Below are 25,854 nucleotides of genomic sequence, written 5' to 3' on the forward strand. Positions count from 1 at the left end.
TCCCATTTAAAAATAGGTCCTTAAAGTGAACACAAATCTTCCGTAAAGAAGCTGTGTTTCCACGCAAATGTATCTGAAGAGTTAAAATACATAATCAGCACTGCCTTTATTCAAGGGAAGAACAATCTCATATGATACCATGTATTAATCCCAAGACTAAATTCAGTAATTCTGCTCCTTGGACATTTATCTCAAGATGAATTCTGATCATCACGCAACACAAATTAAACTGGTTTTCAAAATATTTAGAAAAATAATACAAGACAACTCAACAACAAAAATAAACAACTCCATTTAAAAAACAGGGAAAGCACTTAAAATAGACGGAGTGGGGTGGTGAGGTGACGATTGTATGACGGGAGTGCACTTAATGCCACTGACCGGTCCTTAGCCATGGTGAAGACGGTACATTGTTACGTGTTTACCATAATTAAAGTTTTTGAAAAATACAAGAAATGACAGGAAAAGATTAGCTGAGTTTAAGGCAATATTTATTCAATTTCCTTACAATTACATTATCTAAGGCTTAAGTGGTGATTATTTGGCAAGGATACAATTCCTTTTAAGGCCTTGTCTAGTTGGATTTTAGTTCAGAAACACACCATATTTGGTGTATGTTTGAGAACTTAACTCTGGCATGGGCTCTTACTCATGGAAAACGTATCTTTGCCTTGCCATCCTTTGGTGAAACTCAGTCACTGCCAGGTAGGGTGTGGCCAGTCGTGCAGCCGCTCGCGGGGTCACCTGTGCGCGGGGGCCTGCGGAGGGAAGGGGGCGCGGGCCGTGGGGTCCCCGGGCTCAGGCTGTGCGCTCGAGGATGACCGCGATGCCCTGGCCGCCTCCGATGCAAGCCGACCCAACAGCGTACTTCCCACCTCGGCGCCTAAGGAAGAAAGCAGCAGCTGAAAACTCCTCGGAGAAAGAATTAATTAGCTATCTAATGAAAGAGAATTACTAATGGCCACATCTGTATTATTCATTCACATTCAGATCACCGTCTCAATATTTTCCTCAATCCTCAATATTCGTTGATAGTCACAAGTCACAACAGGAGAAAGAATTAGGAAAGCTGAATATTTTTATTTTTAAAAAAAGAAAAAAACAGTGGTGGTAGCCAGGGATGCAGGTCTCTCATCCACAGGATGGGGTTTGTTGACACTGTCAAGAATGAGGCCTATATCAACAGGTACCAACTGGAACGTACAAGACAACCAGAGGGTAAAACTGACTACTCTGCCTGGAAACAAATCGGAGGACAACAACAAGTACAACACACCCAAATACAGGAGGACAGTCCATGTCACCATCATTCGTCATGTCAGTCATCAGACTGCTTGTGTCCGCACGGAGGAGGTGCGGCGGTCTCTGCACCTGTGCTCAGGAACTCCACGCCCGGTGCGCAGGTGGGCCTGGCAGGTCAGGCTCAGCCTGTGTGCACCTGCTGCTGGCCCACATGCTGCTCAATGGGTTTGGCATGGACGAGATCTATGTAGGCCAGTGGAGATGGCTGGAGGTGAATACAATGTAGAAAGCCCTGGTGGTCAGCCTGGTGCGGGGCTTGCCAGAACTCCTACTGGAAATAGTTTATGGGGCCCTGAAGGGAGCTGTGGGTGAGCTTGTCTAACCCTCACACTGCCAAGTGATCCCATTTATGATTCAGAAAGCAAGGAATGCAGTGCAGAAATACATCGGAAGCACATCATGGGTCAGACATTGCAGAGTATATGCGCGGCCTAGTGGAAGAAGATGAAGATGCTCACAGGAAACACTTCTCTCAATACATAAACAACAACGCAACTCTGGACACGACGGAGGAGATGAACGAGAAAGCTCATGCTGCAATGTGACAGAATCCAGTCTATGAGGAGAGGCCTAAGAAGGAAGTTAAGAAGAGGTGGGACATCCCAAAATGTCCCTTGCCTAGAAGAAAGAGCAGGGAGCTCAGAAGAAGGCAAACTCCGCAGAGCTCAGAACAGGCTGCTGAGAGCTAGCAAACCAAACCAGGTTTTTGTGAACAGTTTCCAGATAAAGACAAGAATAGACTTATTGACCAAGCAAAATAAAACCAAGTAGTAACAGAGAAGAGGGCTGAAGCATATATACAAGCTGTAAGAAAGGATTAGGACCCTGGCCGGTTTGGCTCAGCGGTTAGAGCGTCGGCCTGCGGGCCAGAGAGACCCGGGTTCAGTTCCCACTAAGGGCACGTACCTCGGTTGTAGTTTGTCCCCGGCCCTGGTTGGTTGTGTGGGCGGCAGCCACTCGATGTGTCCTTTTCACGTCGATGTTTCTCTCTATCTCTCTTCCTCTCTCTCCCTCCCACTCTATCTGAACATAAATGGAAGAAATGTCCTTATCCGAGGACAAAAAAAAAGGAGTAGGGTAGGAAGTAGGACAGAAGTAATTGACAGGAAGTTGAGAGAGAGGGAGTAAACATTTAGCCCCTTTATATACATAGTTTTTATGGCACCTTAGAATAAGTGTAATTACTAAAGTTTTTCATGTGAAAGGTAGATAATTTAGAAACATTTCATGTCCCTTTCATAAAAATCAGATTCCTTCAAAGTACCATCTGTTTTCATTCCTCCATCTTGATAGTACAGCCTTGAGAAAACCATCAGGAATTATTTTGGGGCCTGTCAATCACTCATTTCAACCCAATGAATCACTAAGTGAAATAAGAGTCCTATTTACCTTAACCTAACAGGGAGCCAGCGTGATTTTTTGGCCTGACACATTTGGTTTTGTTTGCAATTTTTCTACTAACAGAGCAAAATGGTTAAAAATACGCAGTACCAGAAGCCCTTCCATTGAAACAGAACAGTGTCAAACTCACAGAGGCTCCTCCTGGAGCCCTGAAACAGTGAGGGAAAATCGTAGCTCAGATTCTAATTGCCAGTTTGCTGAGGTTTCTTTTTTTTTTTGGTAGGTGCCCCTAGCGGGAACCAAACCTGAGACTCTCTGGTCTGCAGGCAGATGCTCCAACCGCTGAGCCAAACCGGCCAGGGCTGTTGAGGTTTTTTTAAAAGGCAGCATCCAGACAAGAACCTTCTCTGCATTTTGTTTTCTTAAATAAATTTTTCTCACTCCCATCGCTGGCACTAGAGTGCAAGTGACACGAGGACCAGCCTCAGCACAGGGATGGGGCCGAGAGCACGCTGGCCCTCATGCACACAGCAGACGAGAGGATCAGCAGGCATGCCGAGAGCAGAGCTGCTAGCAAGTCAGTGGAGTCATCTCTAGCGCCAGCTGAATGGGGTGCCCAAGTAACTTGTTCCTGGTGAGAAGCAGAGCAAAGGGGGATCTGAGGAAGAATGAGAAATGTTGGATTGTTCTGGAGAAGCCTAAATCCGTGCATGTCTACAAAAGAGGCAAATCTGAAATGCGACAACTTCTAGCAAGTACCTTAATTCATGAACCAGGTGTGCGGTAATTCTTGATCCAGATCCTCCCAATGGGTGACCCAAAGCAATGGCTCCTCCATTCACATTGGTTTTACTTGGGTCAAGCTGTAAAGTCTTCTCAACAGCCAAGTACTGGGGAGCAAAAGCTTCATTCACCTTTAAAACAATGGAAACACTGATAAAAATCCTTATTCACAACCTGATTTTTTTTTTAATCCTCACCCGAGGACATTTCTCCATTTTTTGTACAGATAGAGGGGGAGGGAGAGAGAGGAAGAGAGAGAGAGAGAGAGAAACATCGATGTGAAAGGAACACATCAAGTGGCTGCCACCCGCACGACCAACCAGGGCCGGGGACAAACTGCAACCGAAGTACGTGCCCTTAGCGGGAACCAAACCCGGGTCTCTCCGGACCGCAGGCCGACGCTCTAACCGCTGAGCCAAACCGGCCAGGGCATTCACAACCTGATTTTTAACTGAGAATTGTTCAGTCCCACTGATAGCTAATTTTGCTGTTTTGTTTTTTTTTCTATTTAAATTATCTCGCAAAGTTATTTTAATTTATCTTTAGTTGTTCATTGTAAAAATATCAGGTTTGAAAATGGCACTTTAAGTCAAATGCATCCCTTTGAGAAAAGAAGTCCTCAGTTATATAACAAATGAATACTAGAGGCAGTGGGATACTGTAGAGCCCATAGGTTCTGGGAGCTAGATGGACGGTTCAAATCTTGGCAGTATACATGTTCTTTGAACTCTCTTGACACTCCAGTTTCATCAACAGTAAAATGTGACTATAGTATCATCCTAAGGTTATTGTCAAGGTTAAGTTAAATCATGGGTATTAAGTGTCTAGTGTATTACCTGACACCTGACAAGTACAAAAAAATGCTTGCTTTATTATTATTATTACTCCCCAGTACTATTACCCATACTTCCAAGAAGAGACTGATAGAAAATAAGAAGTAAACCTTCAGAGCCAGATAGATAAGAGGAATGGTTACTACGTATGTTAAAATGTGGTAGAATTGGCCCAGGCCGGTTTGACTCAGTGGTTAGAGCGTCAGCCTGCGGTCGAGAGAGACCCGGGTTTGGTTCCTGCTAAGGGCACGTACCTCGGTTGCAGTTTGTCCCCGGCCCTGGCTGGGTCGTGCGGGTGGCAGCCACTCGATGTGTCCCTTTCATGTCGATGTTTCTCTCTCTCTCTCTCCCTCCCACTGTATCTGAACAAAAAATGAAAAAATGTCCTCGGGTGAGGATTAAAAAAAAAGTGTGGCACAACTGGAAAGTTATCATATTGTTGTACTATATTTAACAAGGCTGGCTACGAGAATGACCTTACTTCAAGTTTACAGCACTATATTTTCATATGATCTTAGCTGGGGAATTTTATAGATAAGAAAAGTGACTTTAAGAAAGGTAATTTACAGTCCTGGCCAGTTTGGCTCAGCGGTTAGAGCGGCGGCCTGTGGTCCTGAGACCCGGGTTCGGTTCCCGCTAAGGGCATGTACCATGTACCTCAGTTGCAGTTTGTCCCCGGCCCTGGTAGGTCGTGCGGGTGGCAGCCACTCGATGTGTCCCTTTCACATCGATGTTTCTCTCTCTCTCTCTCTCTGTTCCTCTCTCTCCCTCCCACTCTACCTGAACAAAAAAAATGGAAAAATGTCCTCGGGTGAGGATAAAAAAAAAAAAGAAAGGTAATTTATAGAGTTGGGGTCAAAACAGATTGTGTTCTTTCCTACTATATTTTGTGCTCTCCCAAGATGGTGCTCTATTTGTCCTTAGATTCAACGTTATTTTACCATTTTATAGTCAGGCTCAAGGAGGTATGGTAAAACCTCAATATAATGAACTAATTTGGACAAGGGGGTATCTGTTAAAGCCGAAAATCTGTTATATAATAGGTATTATAATAACTAGGTATTTCGAATGTATATGTTAAAAATTTGACAAATTAGTTTACCTGTTCTTACTTATGTAGATATGCTTGTGTAATTAAAATTAAGTATATATGAAAAGTTTAATTTTACAGAAGAGTTTTCTATATGTATTACAGTAATTTTATATTTAGACTGAATAGGTCTAGTAAATGCATGCATTCACCAGTCACCTCGAGTCAACAAATGCACAGGCTGGGGTATGGCTTATCGAACATGGGAACTTAGGCTGGCACGCATTAAGATTGCTGCAGAAAGTCATGCCACTCGATGACAAAACCAGTTACCCCTCAAGATTTGGTGTGATCATGTGCTAATCATCTGCTGAACATTGTTTATAAGTAGTGACTCTTGGATTTAAATATGCAGACTATAGTTGTAGACATGTAATATTTATTTATGTTGGCAAAATTACTCCAGTGTTTTTTCCAACAAATGGCCTATTTGCTAAAATTTGTCAAAAATAACAGTAAATTGCCCTGGCCGGTTTTGCTCAGTGGTTAGAGTGTTGGCCTGCAGTCTGGAGAGACCCGGGTTCAGTTCCCGCTAAGAGCACGTACCTCGGTTGCAGTTTGTCCCCGGCCCTGGTTGGTCGTGCGGGTGGCAGCTACTCGATGTGTCCCTTTCACATTGATGTTTCTCTCTCTCTCTCTCTCTCCCACTCTATCTGAACAAAAAATGGAAAAATGTCCTTGGGTGAGGATAAAAATAAATAACAGTAAATTAATCACAAAAAATAACCTGTTAATTTAATTAAAAGCAAATCTTGGTTAAAAGCATTTAAAAATTAACAGGTATTAATTTTCACATATAACACAGGGGCTGGAAATTTTGCCCATAGAATCTGAAATCTGTTAGTTAAATTGAGGGTTTACTGTACTAAGAGGCCTAGAATATGTAAAACTAGGCTTTTGAATCCAGGAAAAACTACATGATCATCAAATGTTCCAAAGAGAATCATGGTCTTGAGTACTTATACATAAGTGATTATGAATAGCTTGGCAGAGCTGATATATTTCAACAGGATTTTAAGTATGAAATTGAAAGTCAGAAATTTAGTGGTACCTATTTGCTAGTACAAATATAGTAATGAAGCAGCCCCCTTGAGGCTCTGAACTGTTGATTACTGCCTTTTGGGTGAGAGATTACCACAGAGGAAATCACACAAAGTGAAAAGGCCCTTTTGCTATTAATTTAAATAGAGAGGTTTTCTTTGTTACATTACCTTTTATTTAAAAAAAAATTTTTTCTTTATTAATTTTAGAGGGAGAGGGAGAGAGAGATAGAAACATTGATGAGAGAGAACATTGACTGGCTGCCTCCTGCATGCCCCCCCGCTGGGGATCAGGCCCACAACCTGGTTATGTGCCCTGACCAGGAATCAAACCGGCGACCTCTTGGTGCATGGGTCAATGCTCAACCACCGAGTAACACCAGCTGGCTATCTTTGTTATATTATTTACCAATCAACGTCAAGCAGCATATACATAGTTATTTAAAATTTTCAAATGCTCCCCAAATGTATTTTCTTCTTTTAATTGTGCTAAATACTTAAGATGCCTTTGTTCTAAACCAACATTAAAAAAAAAAATCACTCTACCAATAAATTTAAGTTCCTAAATTATTAAACTTTTCCTAAAAATTATGATTGCTGTATCCCAAATTGAGCTACAATGAAAAGCCAAGGTAAATTTCAGAGGGTAGAAGGGTATCTTAACTTGGGGGGGGGGCACAAGAAATTTCTATATGTGGCACCAGATATTGGTTTTCTATTAGGTCAATTCTTTACTTGTATTTTTCACTTTAATCCATAAACTAGGGTTAAAGTTACTTATTTCTTCCCCACTTGATAAAAAATCATTTAAATTCAACAAATACATTAACAGTCTAAAATGTAATAGAGTCTTATAAGGTCCTAATATTTTTTCAGGAATTTATACTTTAGTAGGGAAGTCAGGCTGTTTTAATTATTCACATAAATATCAAACATTTTAATCAGGTGAGAAAAAGTACCAACATAAACCTTGTGATGAAAGTGATATTCACTTGGATGTGCATCATTTAGTTTATTTTTTATTTTTAATATGATTTTATTCATTTTTGAGAGAGAGGGAGAGACAGAAACATTGATATGAGAGAGAAGCATCAATCGGCTGCCTCCTGCACGCCCTCTACTGGGGATCAAGCACACAACCTGGGCATGTGCCCTGACTGGGAATCGAACCAAGATCTCTCAGTCCATGGGACTACACTCAATTCACTGAGCTACACTGGCCGGGCAGGTGAGCATCATTTGAAAGGCTAATAGCACTAAGGCAAGAAGAGCTACAAAATACCAGACTGAAGTCATTTATGCTACAGAAGTTGGTGCTTTATTTATGTTGTAAAATAGCAGCACATTTACCTCTACCAAATCCATGTCCTTAAGACTCAGTCCTGCTTTCTTTAGTGCCCCATTGATAGCAGGGACAGGACCTATATTAGGAAAAAAAATCAATTTCATCTTGTATTTATTTATGCAACACATTTTTCCATCTTTACTAAACAGGTAATGTGACAGTTGGTAGTAGCTATAAATCTTGTTATCTTCAAAACACACTATGAAATGATGTAACAATAAAGAAACAATGAAACTTACGTTCACTGCAGTATTATTTACAATAGCCAAGGTATGGAAGCAGTTGATGAGTGGATAAAGAAGCTGTGGTACATTTACACAATGGAACACTACTCAGCCATAAAAAACAAGGAAATCTGGCATGGATGGGCCTCAAGAGCATTATGCTAAGTGAAACAAGCCAGTCAGAGAAAGATAAGTACTGTATGATTGCACTCAAATGTGGACTCTAACGAACAAAATGAACTATCAAGCAAAACAGAAACAGACTCATACACAGAGAGCAGACTTACAGCTGTTGGGGGTCGGTGGGGAGGTTAGGGGGCTGGGTGGGGAGGGGTGGAGGGATTGAGTAAAAAAAAGAGCCCTGGCCAGTGTTGCTCAGTGGTTAGAGCATTGGCCCCGAGCACCAAAGGGTCTCAGGTTCGATTCCAGGTCAAGGGCATGTACCTGGGTTACAGGTTAATTCCCCAGCAAGCCCTGGTCCAGGCGCATGCAGAAGGCAACCAACTCTGTCTTCCTCCTTCCCTTTCTTCCCTCCTTCCCTTCCACTCTCTCTAAAAATCAATGGAAAAAAATATCCTCAGATGAGGGTTAAAAAAAAAAGAAAGAACTCACAGACATGGACAACAGTGTGGGGACTCCCGGGAGAACTGGGGTGGGATTGCTGGAGGAGGGGATGGGGAGATAAACAGATTTGACTTGAGGTGTGAACACACAGTACAGTGCACAGAGGTGGTGGAATTGGGCACCTGAAACCTGTATAATTCTGTTAGCCAGTGTCACCTCAATAAAGTCAATAAAAAGGGGAGGATGACACCAAGGTGAACAGCTGTTTTATGCAAATTGTAGATGAGAGACTTACATGAAAAAGTCTACCAAAGGGGTCGTATGTGGGGTTTTGCAGTCATTTATAGATCACACTTAAGACCAAAAGGCAAGGCAGACTGAATGCTCTCCTGGAATACAAATCACACGCATTCTTACTACAGAAGTGATCATGCCTACATTGAATTTTCAGGCCCATTTGGGCAATAGAGAAGAGATAGCAGCAGCCTCTCCACAGGCATTGCAAGAAAGGAAGCTACGAGGTATTTAGACGTCTGAGGCATGGAGAGTTTATAACTCCAACAGCAGGCAGAGAATTTAAATAAAACATAACCCCACTGAAGAAATATAAATCTACATAATAAAACTTTAGCTACCAGATTTCTCATGATCACCAATGACAGTTTAATATTGCTCATAATGTTAAAGTAAATTTATTTTTTCCCCCGAAAGACAAAAAATCTGGCTAGGGACAAGTATCTACTTATCTGTTCTAAAAGAATAAAACTGCCATATATGTCTAAAAAGAAAAACATATGCCAGCTATGTTCTGTTGAATTCAAGTGGTCAGATATTCTGCAACAAGCTTCACAAATATGGCCAAGGTAAAGCTGGGAAATCAGCCTTTACAAGAAAAGCATAATGCAATGTAAATACAATGTAATTTATTTTGTCAACTAATTAAAACGTTCTTTATACAACAGTCTGTTCATTGGTAGGGCCATGTTTTTTAACATAAAGCATCAGTTCTGTGCGGGCTACTGATTTAATACAGAATCTAATCCAGGTTCTCCGTGTATCTCTAAGGCATGAAAATGCAGTGGACGGTCAGTAGTAGAGCATCAGCTCTCCAGCATGGTCGGGGGATGAAGTATCCCACAGGGTGAGAGCGGAGGGAGTAAAACCACTGCACACACTTCCTTGTCTTCATAACCTAAGTAAGTGTGACTCAATGTGTTCATGTGAACTCAGAATTGTTACAGGCAGTTTTAACAATATGCTAGATCACAACTTGATTTTTAAAGGCCTGTTCCCATACCACTCTGTTATTTACTGGGACTCAAGAAGGTATAGCATTCTTGTCACCCCTGCTGATCACCAGAGTTAATCTGGCTGATCTGGCTGGCTAGGTGGGGGTCCCCTTCCTCCCTCACCGCTCCATGTGCATCCCTCCCGAAGCGGCGCAGTCGGCCGAAGAGAACGACTTTCCCTGACAGAGGAGGACCGGTCTTTGGTCAAGGGCATACGAGCAACTGCGCTCCCTGCTGGCACCTCCACACAAGCTCTCAAGGGCCACCTGTAGGAGAATGTGGGGCAGCCACGCTGCCACGACTCCAGCCACATCCAAATGAGGCACTGCACATGGCAGTCTGCCTTTCTTAAAAATAAAAAGTAAATTAATTTAAAGAAACTTACAAATAAATAAATAAAATTTAGTAACATTAGTGGTTCCTAGGAGTGCATTCAGCAAAAAAGCTTTTTGTCCTACTTCTAGTCAACTTTTCCAGCTAAGACTATATGTACATGCTTGTAGAGAGCTACAAATCTCCTGCCAGGACTTTACCCATTGATACTGTTATTAACTCTTCATTTTCCTATTAAGCCTCGGCTGAGACAGGTGATCATTACTCTGACTTCTACAGACAACAGTGAAAACAACACCTGACTTAGAGACCTAGACTCACCCCTGGCTCTGTGGTTGGAGCTGTGTAAGACAACCTCCCTGAGCCTCAGTTTTCTCATCCACAAAGATGTCTCAAAGATTAAATGAGATACATTAAGGACCACGGGCAAAACACCTGACAGGACGTTCATCTGCTCATACAGCCTCCTCTATTTCGCCCCATGATTTCTCCCATCTCCCATTTCTTTTTATCTTATCAGTACCTTGTAATGCTTCCCTCTTATTTTCTGTCCATTTTAAATATCACAAATGAACAATCAGACATGATTACTGCCCATGAGGAGTTTACACGGTCTTGGTTTTCTTACTGAGACTAACACAGTTGTTCATAAAGATTGGTTGTTTAAAAGACTGATTACCAATCTCCTTTTCTCTACAAGCGACCTTGATTTGATACAGTTTTTGGAATCAGAATGCCAAAGAAGCCGTATCTCCAAAAATATAACAGAACCAGTTTATATAACTACAAACTTACCAATACCCATGATAGAGGGATCACATCCAGACACAAAATAGCCCACAATTCTCGCCAGGGGTGTGAAGTTGTGTTTTTTAACAGCATCTTCACTAGCTATGATAACAGCTCCAGCACCATCAGACACCCCCTTGGAAACAAAAACAGAAGATTAACTAGAGGGTAAAGAATCCAGTTAATCAAGGTTTGAACTAATGGAGCAGTATTACGGCACTACGTAGGAAGCAGTGCTGGAACCTCTGCTGGTGGTATAAATGCACCAGGGTAAATCTTTACGAGACAAGCAGAAATGCACAGAAATATGAGGAATACACTTTCCAAGGCACACAGAGTCACAGGCTATCTGTGGAAAGAGACAAATGTTCGGGTACTCTGGTGGATTAAAGAGATTGTTTTAGGCACAGAAAACAACTTCCTCGCTAAGAGAAAATAGGAAAGAATGCCAAGGAAAAGTTTAAATCCAGATGTGGGTAGATACTAGAAGAAATCTGATGAATTGTACACAAGAGAAAGAAAACAAGTATGAACACTGAAAATAAACCAGGTAGATAGATTCCCTTCTAATATTCTGAAGAGACTATGGAATGGAAAGTATTATATAAGGCCCCTACCTAAAATATTTTGAACTATAAAAACCCAAATTAACAGAATATGGACTCATTAGTTTAAGCTAAATAACTAAAGACTAGTATAACAAGTATCTAAAAGATAGCATGATTATCTTGCATCCAACACATCAGGAAGAGTTCAAGATAAGCTGGGATGCTACCTACCGATGCGTTCCCCGCAGTAACGGTTCCTTCTTTCTTGAATACTGCAGGGAGTTTACTTAACTGTTCCAGGGTTGTTTGGGGCCGAGCATGCTCATCTACTTGCATTGTCTGTTTTCCTTTCTTTGTCTTCACCTCAATTGGTACCATCTCATTATTAAAGTAGCCAGCATCATTAGCTAAAATAGTTGAAGGAATATCGTAAGAATGAGAAATAAAGAGAACAAACAAGAAACTAAATCAAGCATATCCTTCAATTTAATTTCTGGTCTTTCCTCACAGACTACTTAAATATGAGCCTTTATTACTTATATAACTTACCTTGCCTATTGGAGGATATACTATACTGTCATGCTTCTATGCAGATGAATTCTGCACCTTTTTAAAACTTAAGATTTTCTTTTGGTTAACTACAATTATTTTTACAAGGTATTGCTGGAATCGTAGCAGTATTTGTCTGTTAGCTACATGTGTAATGACACTAAATGGATTTAATGCCCCTTTTTAAACTTCTCTGGGTGAGATAAGAAGTAATTAAAAAGCTACCAAGTTGTAAAACAATAATGTATCACACACTTAAAAGTTTAAGAGGGCAGCTCTGGCTGGTTTTGCTCAGTGGTTAGAGCATTGGCCCATGGACCAGGGAGTCCCGGTTTAGTTCCGCTAAGGGCACGTACCACGGTTGTAGTTTGTCCCCGGCCCCAGTTGGGGTCGTGTGGGTGGCAACCACTCGATGTGTCTCTCTCACATCGATGTTTCTCTCTCTCTCTCTCTTCCCCCGTCTCCCTCCCACTCTATCTGAAGATAAATGCAAAAATGTCCTCAGGTGAGGATAATAAAAAAGTTTAAGAGGGCAGATCTCATGTTTAGGTGTTCTTAGTACTATAAGAAAGAAAAGTTACAAAGTTTCCTATGTCACCAAGTAATCTATGCCTGAAATTTAATTATAATCAACCTGAAGAAGTTATATGAGTGATTACTGCCATAGCTCTAATAAAACAGCTTATCTATTTCCATCACCACTGACTAGAGTGGACTACAGTAATCCAAATCTTGAAAAATAGGATATGTGAGGAATAATACCACCTGAATTTTTTTTTTTTTAATTCTCACTCGAGGATATTCTTCCGTTTATCTTCAGACAGAGTGAGAGGGAGGGAGGAGGAGGAGGAGAGAGAGAGAAACATCAATGTAAGAGAGACACAATGATTGGTTACCTCCCAAATGACCCTGACTAGGGCTGGGGACCAAACTGCAACCGAGGTCTGTGCCCTTGACCTGAACCGAACCCGTGACTGTGGTTCGTGGGCCAATGCTCTAACCACTGAGCAAAACTGGCCAGGGTGCCACCTTAATTTTGATAATGCTTTACAGCAAGCTAAACATTTCCCTTGATTGGATTTCACAACAACTCTATTAAGGAAATAGAGAAGGCAAATATTTTTTATCTCTATTATTAGAAGTACATATTTATCTTTATTTTATAGATGCTCAATGAATGACTGAGGTTTGATAACAAATGTGGCAAAACTAGAAATAGAATTAATAACTCTTTCTAGATGGATACCCTTGCATTTTAAACATGTAACTAAAAAACTCAGATGAGTTGGGTAGCCTCGGCTCCATTCCACTTATCCCTCTGAAAGGCTAAGATAGACTTTATCCTCACTATTCCAAGTAAATATTTAATACCCTAAATAAGAATTTCCATTTGTTTATAAGTTTAATATTTAAAATCTTTTTCAGAAGACTAACAGATTTCTTCAACTTGCCATACTGATAGAAGAAGTTCTGTCTGCTGCTCGTTCTGAACTTGCTAACCAGCAGTGTGCAGTGGTACACAGGGCACCAGAGCTGGGGCCCTGGACTCGTTCTAAGTCTCTGAATCAGGCACAATGATTCTCAATTAGGAATGGGAGAGGGGGCAGCATAAAAGGATACCCAATGGGTCCTTTCCAAACATATCATTCCCTCTTTGTGAATATAATATGCCTTACAGAGGAGGGCATCCCCTCTGTCCCGGTAACCCCGGTGAGCCATCTTCTCTATTACGAGTGTATCACAGCTCCCAGGGGGTTCTACTGGCAACAGTACTAGTAAGGGTAGGACCAATGAACAATACCACTTTTTAACTAGTATTAACATATATCCAAAGAGAAGTTCCCAGTTAATTTTGTAATTGTTAATCAAATATCTAATCATCTAAAAACAAATAATGATATTTTAAAAAGTGACTTTCAAAAGGTATAATTTTAAACTAATATTATTATATGATTATTATCTGAAATGATAAAAATCTTTCCTATAGGTTTTTTTTCTAATGGAGGTATAATTGACATATACCATTCATTATATTAGTTTCAAGTATACAACATAATAATTTGATATTTGTATATATTGCAAAATGATCACCACAATAGTATCTGTCACCAAGAGGAAGTTACAAGCTTTTTATTCTTGTGATGAGAACCTTTAAGATCTACTCTCAAATATGCAATACGGTATTATTAACTATAGTCATCATGCAGTACATTATATACCCAGGACTTATTTTATAATTGAAAGTTTGTACTTTTTGACTCCCTCTTCATCCATTTCACCTATACCTCCACCCCTCTATTTTTTTTTTTTTTCCCTCTCTGAATATTTATAATATTCAATTTCACTGACCAGCTTTCCACCTCTGCTGTGACTGCAGGGCATACTTGTCACAGTCTTCTCTGCTTATCTTATGTTTTGAAGCAAGATTCTCTGCAGTAATTCCCATGGGGAGTTGGACATGCTGATCTGTTAATCCTGCCCACAAAGTATCTTCCAGCTATTAAAAGACATTAATAATAAAGTGATTTGTTAAAGCATAGCTTTTGAAAGTAATATAACTTCTTTAAATTTAAATAATTTAAATAGTCAAAACAAATAAAAATAAAATTAGATTTTCTGATAGCATTACTATTACTACTATTCATATTCGGTTCTAGGATATTTAAAAGAAACATCCAATGACATAATAAAATGACACATTCTTCCCTCTTTCTAAATGTGGGGGTCTGAAGAGAGCTGACAATGCTAAATGTGCAGGATGAGAACACAGGAGGTTATTCCACACAGTCAAATCCCTCAAGGTTACATCTTATAAGAAACCTAACACTGAGTCCTTATACAATGTTTCTCTGTAGCCACCTTTGTAAACCACAGTTAAGAGCTCTGTAGGAAATAGTCTTCTGTGCTCTTTCATCCTGTGCCTTCAAGTGATAGGGACAGCTGAGGCTGTCAGTTACTATGAAGTTGAAAAGAACAGAAAAAGTTGTTACTTTTTATCCAATTAGTTGGTCTGTAATAAGTGTGCCCAACCTGTTTCTTCTCACCTTTTGAGTCTCTGACTTATCTTTCCAAAGGTTTTCTCAAATACATGTGGTTTCTAAAACTATCTCATCCTTTCTAAGTCTTATTTCTTTCCACTTTCGAAAAGGCCAGGTGAGAATCTGGATGAACGGTGTAAACCAAACATTACAACGGAAAAACATCATAGGGGAAGGACAGCACACTGTCTGTCACTCTTTACCAGTACCATCATTCTCATGTTGCATCTCTCAAAGGTGGAAGGATCAGTTTTTTCTGACTGATATGGGCCGATACTCTCTATTCAAAAAGAATGTTTTCTGTGATGAAGGAGAAATCTATTCAATGGCGACTGCTCCAGAGATAAAACTTCCATAAATCATGGTAAAGATTTAATTATTTGGTTTACTAATTATTCAGTAGAGCATAATTCAACCTTTGCCTATCCTTTTGATCTGCTTCTTCCCTTCCTTCATTTCCCCAAGTGTTAATTCCACCACCAGAGGTGGGCTAAGATGCTAAGATAGTGTCTAATTTTATGTGGATTAAAATGCCAAAACTAATGACCAAAACAGGGTTTTGAAATAGTTTACAAAATTCAAATGATTCATATCTTGCCAATCCCCTATTAACAAAATTGGTTTCAAAAAATTAGTTTTCTCTTTCCCAAAATGGTGTTATTACAATCATTAGTATAACAGCTTGAGAAATAATTAAAAAAATTTTAACCTTGAGGTCTGATCCAAACTTGGTTCCAAAACGCACATTTCTGGCACAGTAGGGAGCCTGGCTCATGCTTTCAGTTCCTCCACACAAGACAACTTCAGCATCTTTAACACCAATTTCCTATTTAAAAACAAATGAACAATAACAACAAAACCCTTTTATTGTGACGGAACTGCATTTTAAAAAGTGTGTGTTAAGCAATAAGCTTATATTAAGTCTAATAAGTAACTATCCTGGCTTACAGTGTTTCAAATGGAAATACTTTAAAGTAAGTTTAAAGCAAATGATAAAGTATCCATTCCCAAAATACAAGGGGGAAAAAAACCTACCAGTCTTCAATCATTTGTGCAAAACTAACAAATCCTACCTACTTTTTGGTGAGGAATGGTAATTCTTAACTCAATAAAAATCTTAAAATTCAGCAGAGAGAGATACTGTCTGGCTGAAATGTACAGATTGCCAGCAGATAAGAACGAACCCTTACAAAGGTGAAAGTAAAATTTATCCTTGATGGATGGATCTGAAGGAGACCACAGATTTACAAGATCCAAGCTAACCTAGGGGACTCATTTCACTGTAGGCCTTTTCCCTGTGCTCAAGGGAACACATCGATTTCCCAATTACCCCTTAAAAAGATTATAGTAGTTGTACCTCTACCAACAGTATTACTTAGTTCCTTTTTCTTTTTTAAATCCTCACCTGAGGATATTTTTCCATTTATCTTCAGATAGAGTGGGAGGAAGGGAGGGGGAGAAGAAGGGTGGAGAAGGAGGGAGGGAGAGGGGGGAGAAGGGGGGAAGAGAGAGAGAGAGAGAAAGAGAGAGAGAGAGAGAGGCATATCGATGTGAAAGACACATTAGTTGGCTGCCTCCCGCACAGCCTCGACCAGGACCAGGGACTGAACCACAACCAAGGTACATGCCCTTGACCGGAATCGACTGCAACTCTTTGTTCTTCAGAACAACGCTCTAACTGCTGAGCCAAACTGGCCAGAACATCCTTTTCATAACATATATTTCTTCTCATTCCCCTAAATTCTCCAAGTCTCTTCCTAGTCGTACAGTGTTTATTCAGTGTTTCAAACTGCCTCACAGAAATGGGTTTAAATTCTGCCTCTAAGACTTAGTAACCTCAATGCCTTTAATAACCAGTTTCATTGCCTATAAAATGGGAATAAAAGTAGTTCTTGCTACATAGGATGGTTATGAAGATTAAGTGGGGTACTGAATGTAAATCCAGCATGCCGTCTAGTACATAGGAAGCCCTTAATAAAAATGTGTCATGATTAGCTTCTTTAAAAGTTGTGATTAAATATACGTACCGTAAAATTTACCACTTTAGCCGATTGTAAATGTACAGTTCATTAAGGACATTCACATGATTGTGTAACTACCAACCATCTCCAGAAATCTTTTCATCTTCCCAGACTGAAACTCTGCATCCATCCCCATCCCCTCCTCTCTCCTGGCAGCCACCATTCTACTTTCGGTCTCTATGACTCCGACTACTATAAGTACCTCTTTTTTTTTATTTTTATCCTCACCCGAGGACATTTTTCCATTTTTTGTTCATGTAGAGTGGGAGGGAGAGAGAGAGAGAGAGAGAGAAACATCGATGTGAAAGGGACACATCGAGTGGCTGCCACCCGCACGACCAACCAGGCCGGGGACAAACTGCAACCGAGGTACATGCCCTTAGCGGGAACCGAACCCGGGTCTCTCAGGACCGCAGGCTGATGCTCTAACTGCTGAGCCAAACCGGCCAGGGCTAAATACCTCTTTTAAGTGGAATCATACAGTGTTTGTCCTTTTGTGACTGGTTTATTCCATTTAGTATAATTGCTTCCAAATTCATTATTAGCTTTTAAGAAATGACTTGCTTCCTGCAAATATTTTTCCAAATATCAAATACTGACCTCTCTTAATAAGCATTTAAAATAAAAGCATATAGTGTTATATTAAGATGGGGCATTTTCTCATTTAGTAGCTTTTAACATATTTCAGGGAATTAAATACAATGTTGCTCATACCTGACATCCACTCACAATAGACTGGAAACCGGAGCCACAGAGCCTGTTGAGAGTGAGAGCTGGGGTCTCTTTTGGGACACCCACCCGCAAACCAACATGCCTTGCCAAGTATGCAGCATCCGAAGAACTCTGGAGCCGAGGGGAAAGAGAAAGAACATCCACTGTAAATCTAGAAATTAAGGACAAAATATATGGAAACACTGGCACTCTGTCAAAAATTATAAACTACATGGCTCTAAGGTAGGACACAGTGCACACAGGTACAGCATATTTCATACAATACATGTGCTTATGATTTAAATAAAAACTAAGTGCAAGAGTAATGATGCTGGCAATTCAGATATGCAAAGAGAAGCCGCAAAGTGCTTCCTTTAAGGAAAAAAGTGAAAGTTTTTGACTTAATAAGAAAAACAATCATATGCTGAAGCTGCTAAAACCTCCTACAGTAAAAACAAATCTTCTATCCATAAAACTGCCTAATTTATAAATTAAACTTTATCATAGGTGTATCTGTATAGGAAAAATACACAGTATGTGTATGTAGGGTTCAGTATTATCTGCAGTTTCAGGCATCCACTGAGGGTCTTGGAACACAGCCCCTGGGAATAACAGGGGCCACTGTACTTTTTAATTTTATTTTTATTGAATTTATTGGGGTAACATTGGTTAATAAAATTATATAGATTTCAAGTGTATAATTCTATAATACATCATCTGTATGTTGTATTGTGTATTCACCACCCCAAGTCATGTCTCTTTCCATCACCATTTATCCCCCCTACCTCCCTCCACCCCTCTTTCCCTCTGGTAATTACCATACTGTTGTCTGTGTCTATGAGGGTTTTTTTTTTTTTTTTTTGGCTTAATCTCTTCACCTTTTCACCCAGCCGCTATCCCCTCCCCTCTGACTGCTGTCAGTCTGTTCTCTGTATTGATGAGTCTGCTTCTATTTTGTTTGTTAGTTAATTTTGTTCATTAGATTCCAAATATAAGTGAACCCGGGGCTGAGCCCTGCTGACCTACGGAGGGCAGAGATGAACAACTGGTCAGGAGAGTAAGAGGTGCCTCCCACACTAAAAAATGCACACTGGGGCTTTTGTGAAAATGCGGGTTGTCGTAGGTCTGTGACTACACAAAATTCTGCATTTCTAGACATTTCCTCAGTCTGAAACAATGTGCTGGTCCAAGGACCACATTTTGAATAAGGAAAATAAATAACTTCAAAAAACAAAAACACAAATAAATGAGATGATGTGATATTTGTCTTTCTCTGATTGGCTTGTTTTGCTTAGGATAATATTCTCCAGGTCCTTCCATGTCTTAAAGGATAAGAGATCTTTCTTTCTTACAGCTGCATAGTACTCCATTGTGTATATGTACCACAGCTTTTTATCCACTCATCTATTGATGGACACTTGGGCTGTTTCCAGATCTTAGCTATTGTAAATAGTGCTGCTATGAACAGAGGGGTACACATATTCTTTCTGATTGATGTTTCAGGCGTCTTAGGGTATAGTCCTAGAGGAAACACCATATTGTTTTCTTTCCTTTTTATCCTCACTCAAGGACATTTTTCCATTTTTTGTTCAGATAGAGTGGGAGGGAGGGAGAGAGAGAGAAACATCGATGCGAAAGGGACACATTGAGTGGCTGCCACCCGCACAACCCAACCAGGGCCGGGGACAAGCTGCAACCGAGGTACGTGCCCTTAGCAGGAACCGAATCGGGTCTCTCTGGACCGCAGGCTGACACTCTAACCGCTGAGCCAAACCGGCCAGGGCAACACCATATTGTTTTCCATAGTGGCTATACCAGTCTGCATTCCCACCAGCAGTGTACTAGAGTTCCATTTCTCTACACCCTTGCCAGCAATTGTTGTTTGAACAAAATAAGCTCAGAAACAAAATAGACCCAGAGACACGGAAGTGGGGTGCAGACTGACAAACCTCAGAAGAGGTAGATTGGGGGGAGAGAAGAGATAAACCACAGAACTTATATGCATGTATGTGTAAACAAGGACATAGACAATAATGCTGGGGTGGGCGGGATGGGGTGGAGGGTGTCAACAGGTGAAAAAGGAGAAACAACCCTGGCCAGTTTGGCTCAGCGGTTAGAGCGTTGGCCTGCAGTCCAGAGAGACCTGGGTTTGGTTCCTGCTAAGGGCGCGTACCTCGGTTGCAGTTTGTCCCCAGCCCTGGTTGGTCATGTGGGTGGCAACCACTTGATGTGTCCCTTTCACGTCGATGTTTCTCTCTCTCCCTCTTCCTCTCTCTCCCTCCCACTCTATCTGAACAAAAAAATGGAGAAATGTCCTCGGGTGAGGACAAAAAAAAAAGGAGAAACATCTGTAACAAAAATAAACATTAAAAACAAAACAAAATAACAATAGCATTTACTGTAGAGAGAGCTAAAGCAAATTTGATAAAATGTGAAGAATTGGCCCATCCAGGTAAAAAGGCTTTATGGTGATCACTGTCTTCTTATTCATATTATTATGATTATTATTACTATTATTTTCATTCCTCACTCGAGGATACTTTTCTATCCATCATCAGATAAAGTGGGAGGGAGGGAAAGACAGAGAGAAACATCTACATGATAGAGCCACATGGACTGGTTGCCTCCCGCACGACCAGACCAGGGCCAGGGATGAGCTGCAACCAGTAAGTGCCTGTGACTAGAATCGAACCCGTGATTAATTGGTTCGCAGGCTGACGCTCTAACCGCTAAGCCAAACTGGCCAGGGCATTATTATTATTATTTTTAATCCTTACCTGTGGATGTTTTTATTGATTTTAGAGAGAGAGGAAGGGAGAAGGAAAGACAGAGAAAGAAATATCGATGGGTTGCCTCCTGTATGTGCCCTGACTGGGGATCAAAACCACGACACTTTGGTGAATGGGACGATGATGCTCCAACCAGCTGAGCCACACAGGCCAGGGTTGTCCTATATTTTTAAAATTTTTTTGCTTGGATTGCTATACTCCTTAAGTGGGTAGAGAGAGAGAGAATCAATTAACTTCAAATAAGTCAAGGAAATTAGTGTATTTAGAAACAATAAATAAAACCATTTTGTTCTACATCTAAAACTAATACAATTATATCTCAATACAACTGGAGGGAAAAAACCCCAAGAAACTAAGAAGCAATGAAATGCATCCCAAATTAAACAGATATATAGTTCCCAGAACATATGCTCCTTTGAGTTATGCATGTCATTGCTTCTGGACTCCAGAGGATTACTCAAATTATAAACACCTCTAACTATTAACTGATTCACCATTATGACATGTCAAAGGAATTACTTTTAGAAATTGATAAAATAAAGCAACAGGAATGAATACTTTCCTCTGCCCGACTAACCTGCATGACATTGCCTACAATGACACTGTCAACAGTCTCAGGTGGTACTTTGCCTGCAGACAAGGCAGCCCTGGCAGCAAATTCAGTCAAGTCGGTGGCTGTGAAGTCTTTCAGAAGACCTCCATAAGCTCCAAAGGGTGTTCGCTTAGCAGCAACGATGAACACACCTATTGCAATGAGGAGAGATTTGTAAGCAATCCCAGATTAGTCAGTGTCCTTTAACATGTTTTAAATAATCTCACTGTGATATATTACTGTAAAGTATAATTTTCAATTAGATAACTGAACATCTTTGCATACACTGTCTCCCCCAAACAATCTGAGCACTCATTTCCACATCTTGTCAAGAAACTATGGACTGCCCTGCAGGTGGCTCAGATGGTTGGAGTGTCGCCCGTGCACAGAAAGGTTGCAGGTTTAATCTACAGTCCAGGTGAGTATAGGAGGCAGCTGACTGATGTTTCTCTTTCTCTCTCTCTCCTCCTACCTCTCTTTCTAAAAAACACACAGAACTTTAAATAATGGATTTGTGCCCAAATACTGACATGTAATTGAGACCACTCAAATATTATACCACTACTGGTATCTAAGTATAATCCCTGTTTATGCTAGTGATCTCTTTCCATGGAACAAACTAAACTTACCCTAAAAAAAAAAAAAATCTCGGCTTCTCCTTTCATTCCAGTTGAGAAATTTACAGTCCAAGAGTGGAAGAACTCTCTTGTATAATTTAGAAGAGATCCAGTTCTTTACAGATATAATATTCAGATGCTGATAAGAGGTCATATTAGTTTGGTGCATTATGGAGACAGTAAAAAGATCAGTGGTTACTAGAGGGTGGGAGGGAGGAAATGAGGGAAGAATAGGTGAGCACAGAGGAATTTTAGGACAGTGAGACTACTCTTTATGATACTTAATGGTAGATACTTGTCATTATATACATTTGTCAAAACCCATAGAACTGTACAACACAAAAAGTGAAACTTAATGTAAATAACGGACTTCAGGTGATATTATCAGTACTCTAGTGGCTCATCAATTGAAACAAATGCACCACACTAATTGTTAAGTGAAATGAGTCTAGTACTTAAAGTGATTGAAGTGAACCCTTATCACCTGAAGGGAATATTCTTGCATAGATAAGTGGACCTATTACCTTGTTTACTGCTTTGGAGTACACAGCTCTTACTAAGCCAGGGCCACGTGGCTACAAGCCACCTGTGAAAGCTCGGCCACTTGGCTATGCAGAACAAGCCCCACCCCTTTCTTGGGTGTGGAGATCTATCATCTCGCTGCTACTGTGGCTTCTGTCAAGACTTGGCTTCTATTGGTAAGTTCCCTTACACTGGATGTAATTTGGGAGTTGTTAGTCTCTTTCTTCAGGAAAATTTCCCCAAATACAAGATGTTAAAAATAGGAGATACTAGGGTGGGATGAAGGGGTATATGACCATTGACTTTTCAGAAACAATGAAGACTAATTTCATGTTTCTCTATAAATTTCTTTTCGTGAGTTTCTCCCTGTACTTCATAATCTAAGAGAGCATTTTTGTGGGGGAAGTACTGCTAATGGTGAAATACGAGCTATCTACAAAGAGTGAGTGTGGAGACATACAAACAAAAGCAAGAATTTTCCCTCTAGTTACATCATTTCTGCCTCTTTGTGCTTCCAGATGCAAAGGTTATCTTGAGTAAGGCTAATACCGAGATACAATTATTTTGAATGAGGTAGTGCTACTAAATATATATTTTTAATAATCTGGATGTGTAGGTATAAAGACTAGACAATTTAAAGGATTTTTTCTTGTAATTTCATAAACTGCATATCATGTCAATAATTATTGGATCGGGTGCCAATTTTATGTGGCTGTTAAAAGGTCTAAAACAATCTTTAACACCAAAATAAAATCTTGTTCATTTTAAGAAGCCTTGAAAATGCAGAAGCTAAAGATTTCCAAAAACGGAAAGACAGTGAAAAGACATTAATCTAGAGTCCAGTGAGTCAGAAATGCCAAGAAAAGGTCTGATAAGGTGGCTGATGTGACTGGAGAGAAAAACAACTGGAAGAAAAGCAGGAATTCTGCCTGCTTTTTTATCACATTGTTAGAAAAAGACAGACTGGTCATTAGCAACTACAGACAGCAACTAAGACAATGAAGGAAAACTGCTGCTTACTGCATCTATTTTGGTTTCAGGATTCAAGTAATTTGGCAGTATGCCTAACCACCTTGAATAGCTACACAACCATTCCCAACAAAGCTAATGAGCAGTAAGGAACCTGTATTTGTTGTGTGCAACTCTCCTACAAAACACTGGGAGGTGTGTAAAAAACTGGGGGATTGGTTCTTGTTGACAGAAATCTGATAAATTAATGACAGTCTTTACCAAAGTCAATCATTCTCACATTCAAATGTCTTTTTTCCCTACAGTAAGCAGTCTCGTGTTCTCTCTTATCCACTAGTCCTGGAAGACCTGTTATGCTACTTGAGAGACGTGATATCTAACTAGCCAATAACAATTTTGCTATTTGAAGCTTAAGGCTTGAGTTGTAGTCATAGCCAGTAATTACCTGTGTCATTTATAGACAAGCTATTTTACCTGCTGGACATCAGTGTCCTCATCCGTGTAAAATAGGGAAAGGGGTAAAAAATACAATCACTAGCTCTAATACCATAGTACTCTGTATCACAAATTTACACACTTTATACTTCCTTAATACAGGTAGGTGTTGATGTACATTATTTCCCCCTACTGGGTTCATAGTTTTCATCAAATGATCAAAGGGGTCTGTATTATAAGAAAAGGGTAAGAAACCACTGATACAATGTTAAACAGAAATCATAAAAAGATTTTCTTTTTGAAATGCTTATTACAATGTTGCTTTCCAATGAATTGGGTTTTTTGAACACCTTGTCTAAAAAAAAAAAGTGCTGTTTATTAAATATAGTCAATTCAGAGTTGGAAAAAGCACTGACAAGTTAAATCCAATTGTAGGAAACAGGATACACTACATTTGTCTTGGAATATCTATTTTTCACTTGAACTGTTCACATGCCATTTGGGCTTTTCTGAGCTCCAGATGCCGACCTGATATCTCCACTTGAGTGCCTCAACATCCTCTTCCAAATCTATTCTTTCTCCAGCTTGCCTCACTCTGTAAGTGCTACCATTATGTACACAATTCTTCAAACATGAAGAGTGGAGATCAGATCCTGTCTCTCCTACTTGAAAGTTTGATATTGCCTTCCACTGAATTTAGAATAAAACCTCACGTCTTCAAGTTTCACAGAGGCCACAGTGCTCTGACCACCAGAATGTTGGTTTGTAGATCCTGCCAAGAGTTTTCCTGCCTTGGGGCGCTGATATAAAATGTTCTACCTGCATGTTCTTTAAAGGGCTCATAATGTAAGGATAAACTTCCATATCCTTAAAACTAAAATTCCACTGATTGTGACCATTTATTATGAAAGGGAGTTCACATAATTTTTTTTTTTTTAAGTGAACCCTAGAATGTAAGTACTTAGTGCACTTTCTCAGTCACTCAAGGGAATGGAAGAGGAAGGGAATAAGACAGGTCTTCCAAAAGAACGCCACCAAGCATTCTGGGGTGCAGGTCACTCGTGCAGAAATTCCCTGGCGACGCTAACAGAGCCCCCGCAAGCCTGCCCACCCAGCGACCAAATCCGAGGCAGCCTTTCTCATCAGGGATGCACCCTAGCGTCCCAGAATGCCTCGGGCTTCCCGCGCCGCTCGTTTTCCAGTAGCTTAACTAGAACTCGGTGGGCCAGCACTGCACGAAGGGGAATGACCTTCAAGATCAGAAGCAAACAGTGGTCTCCACTCTCAAACGCAACTCTCAAGTGACCGAAGTCACAGTCGCCTTACAAACAACCCTTTTGGGTTGGGTGGTGGTATTTTTTTCTAAGTCCCCTTTATTGCTGATGAGACTAAACTCTAAACCCAGGACCCCCGCCTCTCCTCCGAGAACGGAGGCCAGGAGAGGCGCGGCGCGGCTCACCTCGGAGAAGGGCCATGGCGACAGCAGACAGCAAAGGGTTCTCTTCCAGCAACGCAGAGGGGGCAGGACGACACCCAGATCTTAAAAGCTGGGGGCGGTGCCCGCGAAGCCACGCCCCTGCCCTTTCACCTACTTTCGGACCTGCGCCCAGGGCAGCCCCGCCCCATGAGTTCATTCTCTTTGGCGTGGAGCTGCCCTCCCGGTGCTGTGTGGTGGGAACCAGAGGGACTGCGTGAGGGAAACAGGCCTTGGAGAAAAGAATGGTCCTTGCGTTTCTTTCCCTCCCATCTTTGTTTTTAAAGAGCCCTGGCCGGTTTGTTTCAGCGGTTAGAGCCTCGGCCTGCGGTCCAGAGAGACCCGGTTCCCGCAGGTGCCTCGGTTGCAGTTTGTCCACGGCCCTGGTTGGGTTGTGTGGGTGGCAGCCACTCGATGGATGTGTGTCTCTCTCCCTCCCACTCTATCTGAACAAAAAAATGGAAAGATGTCCTCAGTGAGGATAAAAATAAAGACTTGACCTGTTTCCAGATCAAGAGAATGATTTGCCTCTACCCTATCCATCCTATCCTTGGTCTCCATAAGTCCCCCTCCCACAGGTAATTAATGTTTCTCTGCTTTGTGCCTGCAGTTTCTTAGGCCTTGGACCAGACTTCCTGATACTATGTTGCCCACAG

The 25,854-nt window shown here is 40.8% G+C and overlaps 1 protein-coding gene and 1 long non-coding RNA gene across 4 annotated transcripts; one reads left to right on the top strand and one right to left on the bottom strand.

The window, feature by feature from the left end:
* Positions 1-474: 474 nt before the first annotated feature.
* Positions 475-25,262, bottom strand: ACAA2 (acetyl-CoA acyltransferase 2). Of its 3 annotated transcripts, XM_036245641.1 has the most exons (11): positions 25,184-25,262; positions 21,167-21,333; positions 17,804-17,932; positions 15,778-15,894; positions 14,380-14,527; positions 11,713-11,888; positions 10,940-11,069; positions 7,740-7,810; positions 3,403-3,557; positions 769-883; positions 475-709 (listed from the first exon to the last, which is right to left on the bottom strand). In XM_036245641.1, the coding sequence occupies exons 1-10, from the start codon at positions 25,197-25,199 to the stop codon at positions 799-801; spliced, it is 1,194 nt and encodes a 397-aa protein (XP_036101534.1). In that variant the 5' UTR covers positions 25,200-25,262; the 3' UTR covers positions 475-709; positions 769-798. The 3 variants fall into 3 exon arrangements, with proteins under 3 accessions (XP_036101534.1, XP_036101533.1, XP_036101535.1); XM_036245640.1 differs by having other exon boundaries at positions 475-883; XM_036245642.1 differs by having other exon boundaries at positions 475-883; positions 17,804-17,972.
* On the top strand, positions 22,437-23,674 carry LOC118619003. The gene is made up of 3 exons (XR_004957120.1): positions 22,437-22,496; positions 23,361-23,484; positions 23,595-23,674. It is a non-coding gene; the product is annotated as an uncharacterized LOC118619003 (long non-coding RNA).
* Positions 25,263-25,854: the final 592 nt, after the last annotated feature.

Source organism: Molossus molossus, unplaced genomic scaffold, assembly GCF_014108415.1.
Source record: "Molossus molossus isolate mMolMol1 unplaced genomic scaffold, mMolMol1.p scaffold_m16_p_6, whole genome shotgun sequence".
NCBI classification, from domain to species: domain Eukaryota; kingdom Metazoa; phylum Chordata; class Mammalia; order Chiroptera; family Molossidae; genus Molossus; species Molossus molossus.

Coding starts and splice junctions, on each gene's coding strand:
- ACAA2 (XM_036245641.1), bottom strand. Junction 15,895..17,803: donor CTATTGTGAGTGGATGTCAG/GTATGAGCAACA, acceptor GTTTTTAAATAG/GAAATTGGTGTTAAAGATGC. Junction 11,070..11,712: donor TTACTGCGGGGAACGCATCG/GTAGGTAGCATC, acceptor TTTGTTTCCAAG/GGGGTGTCTGATGGTGCTGG.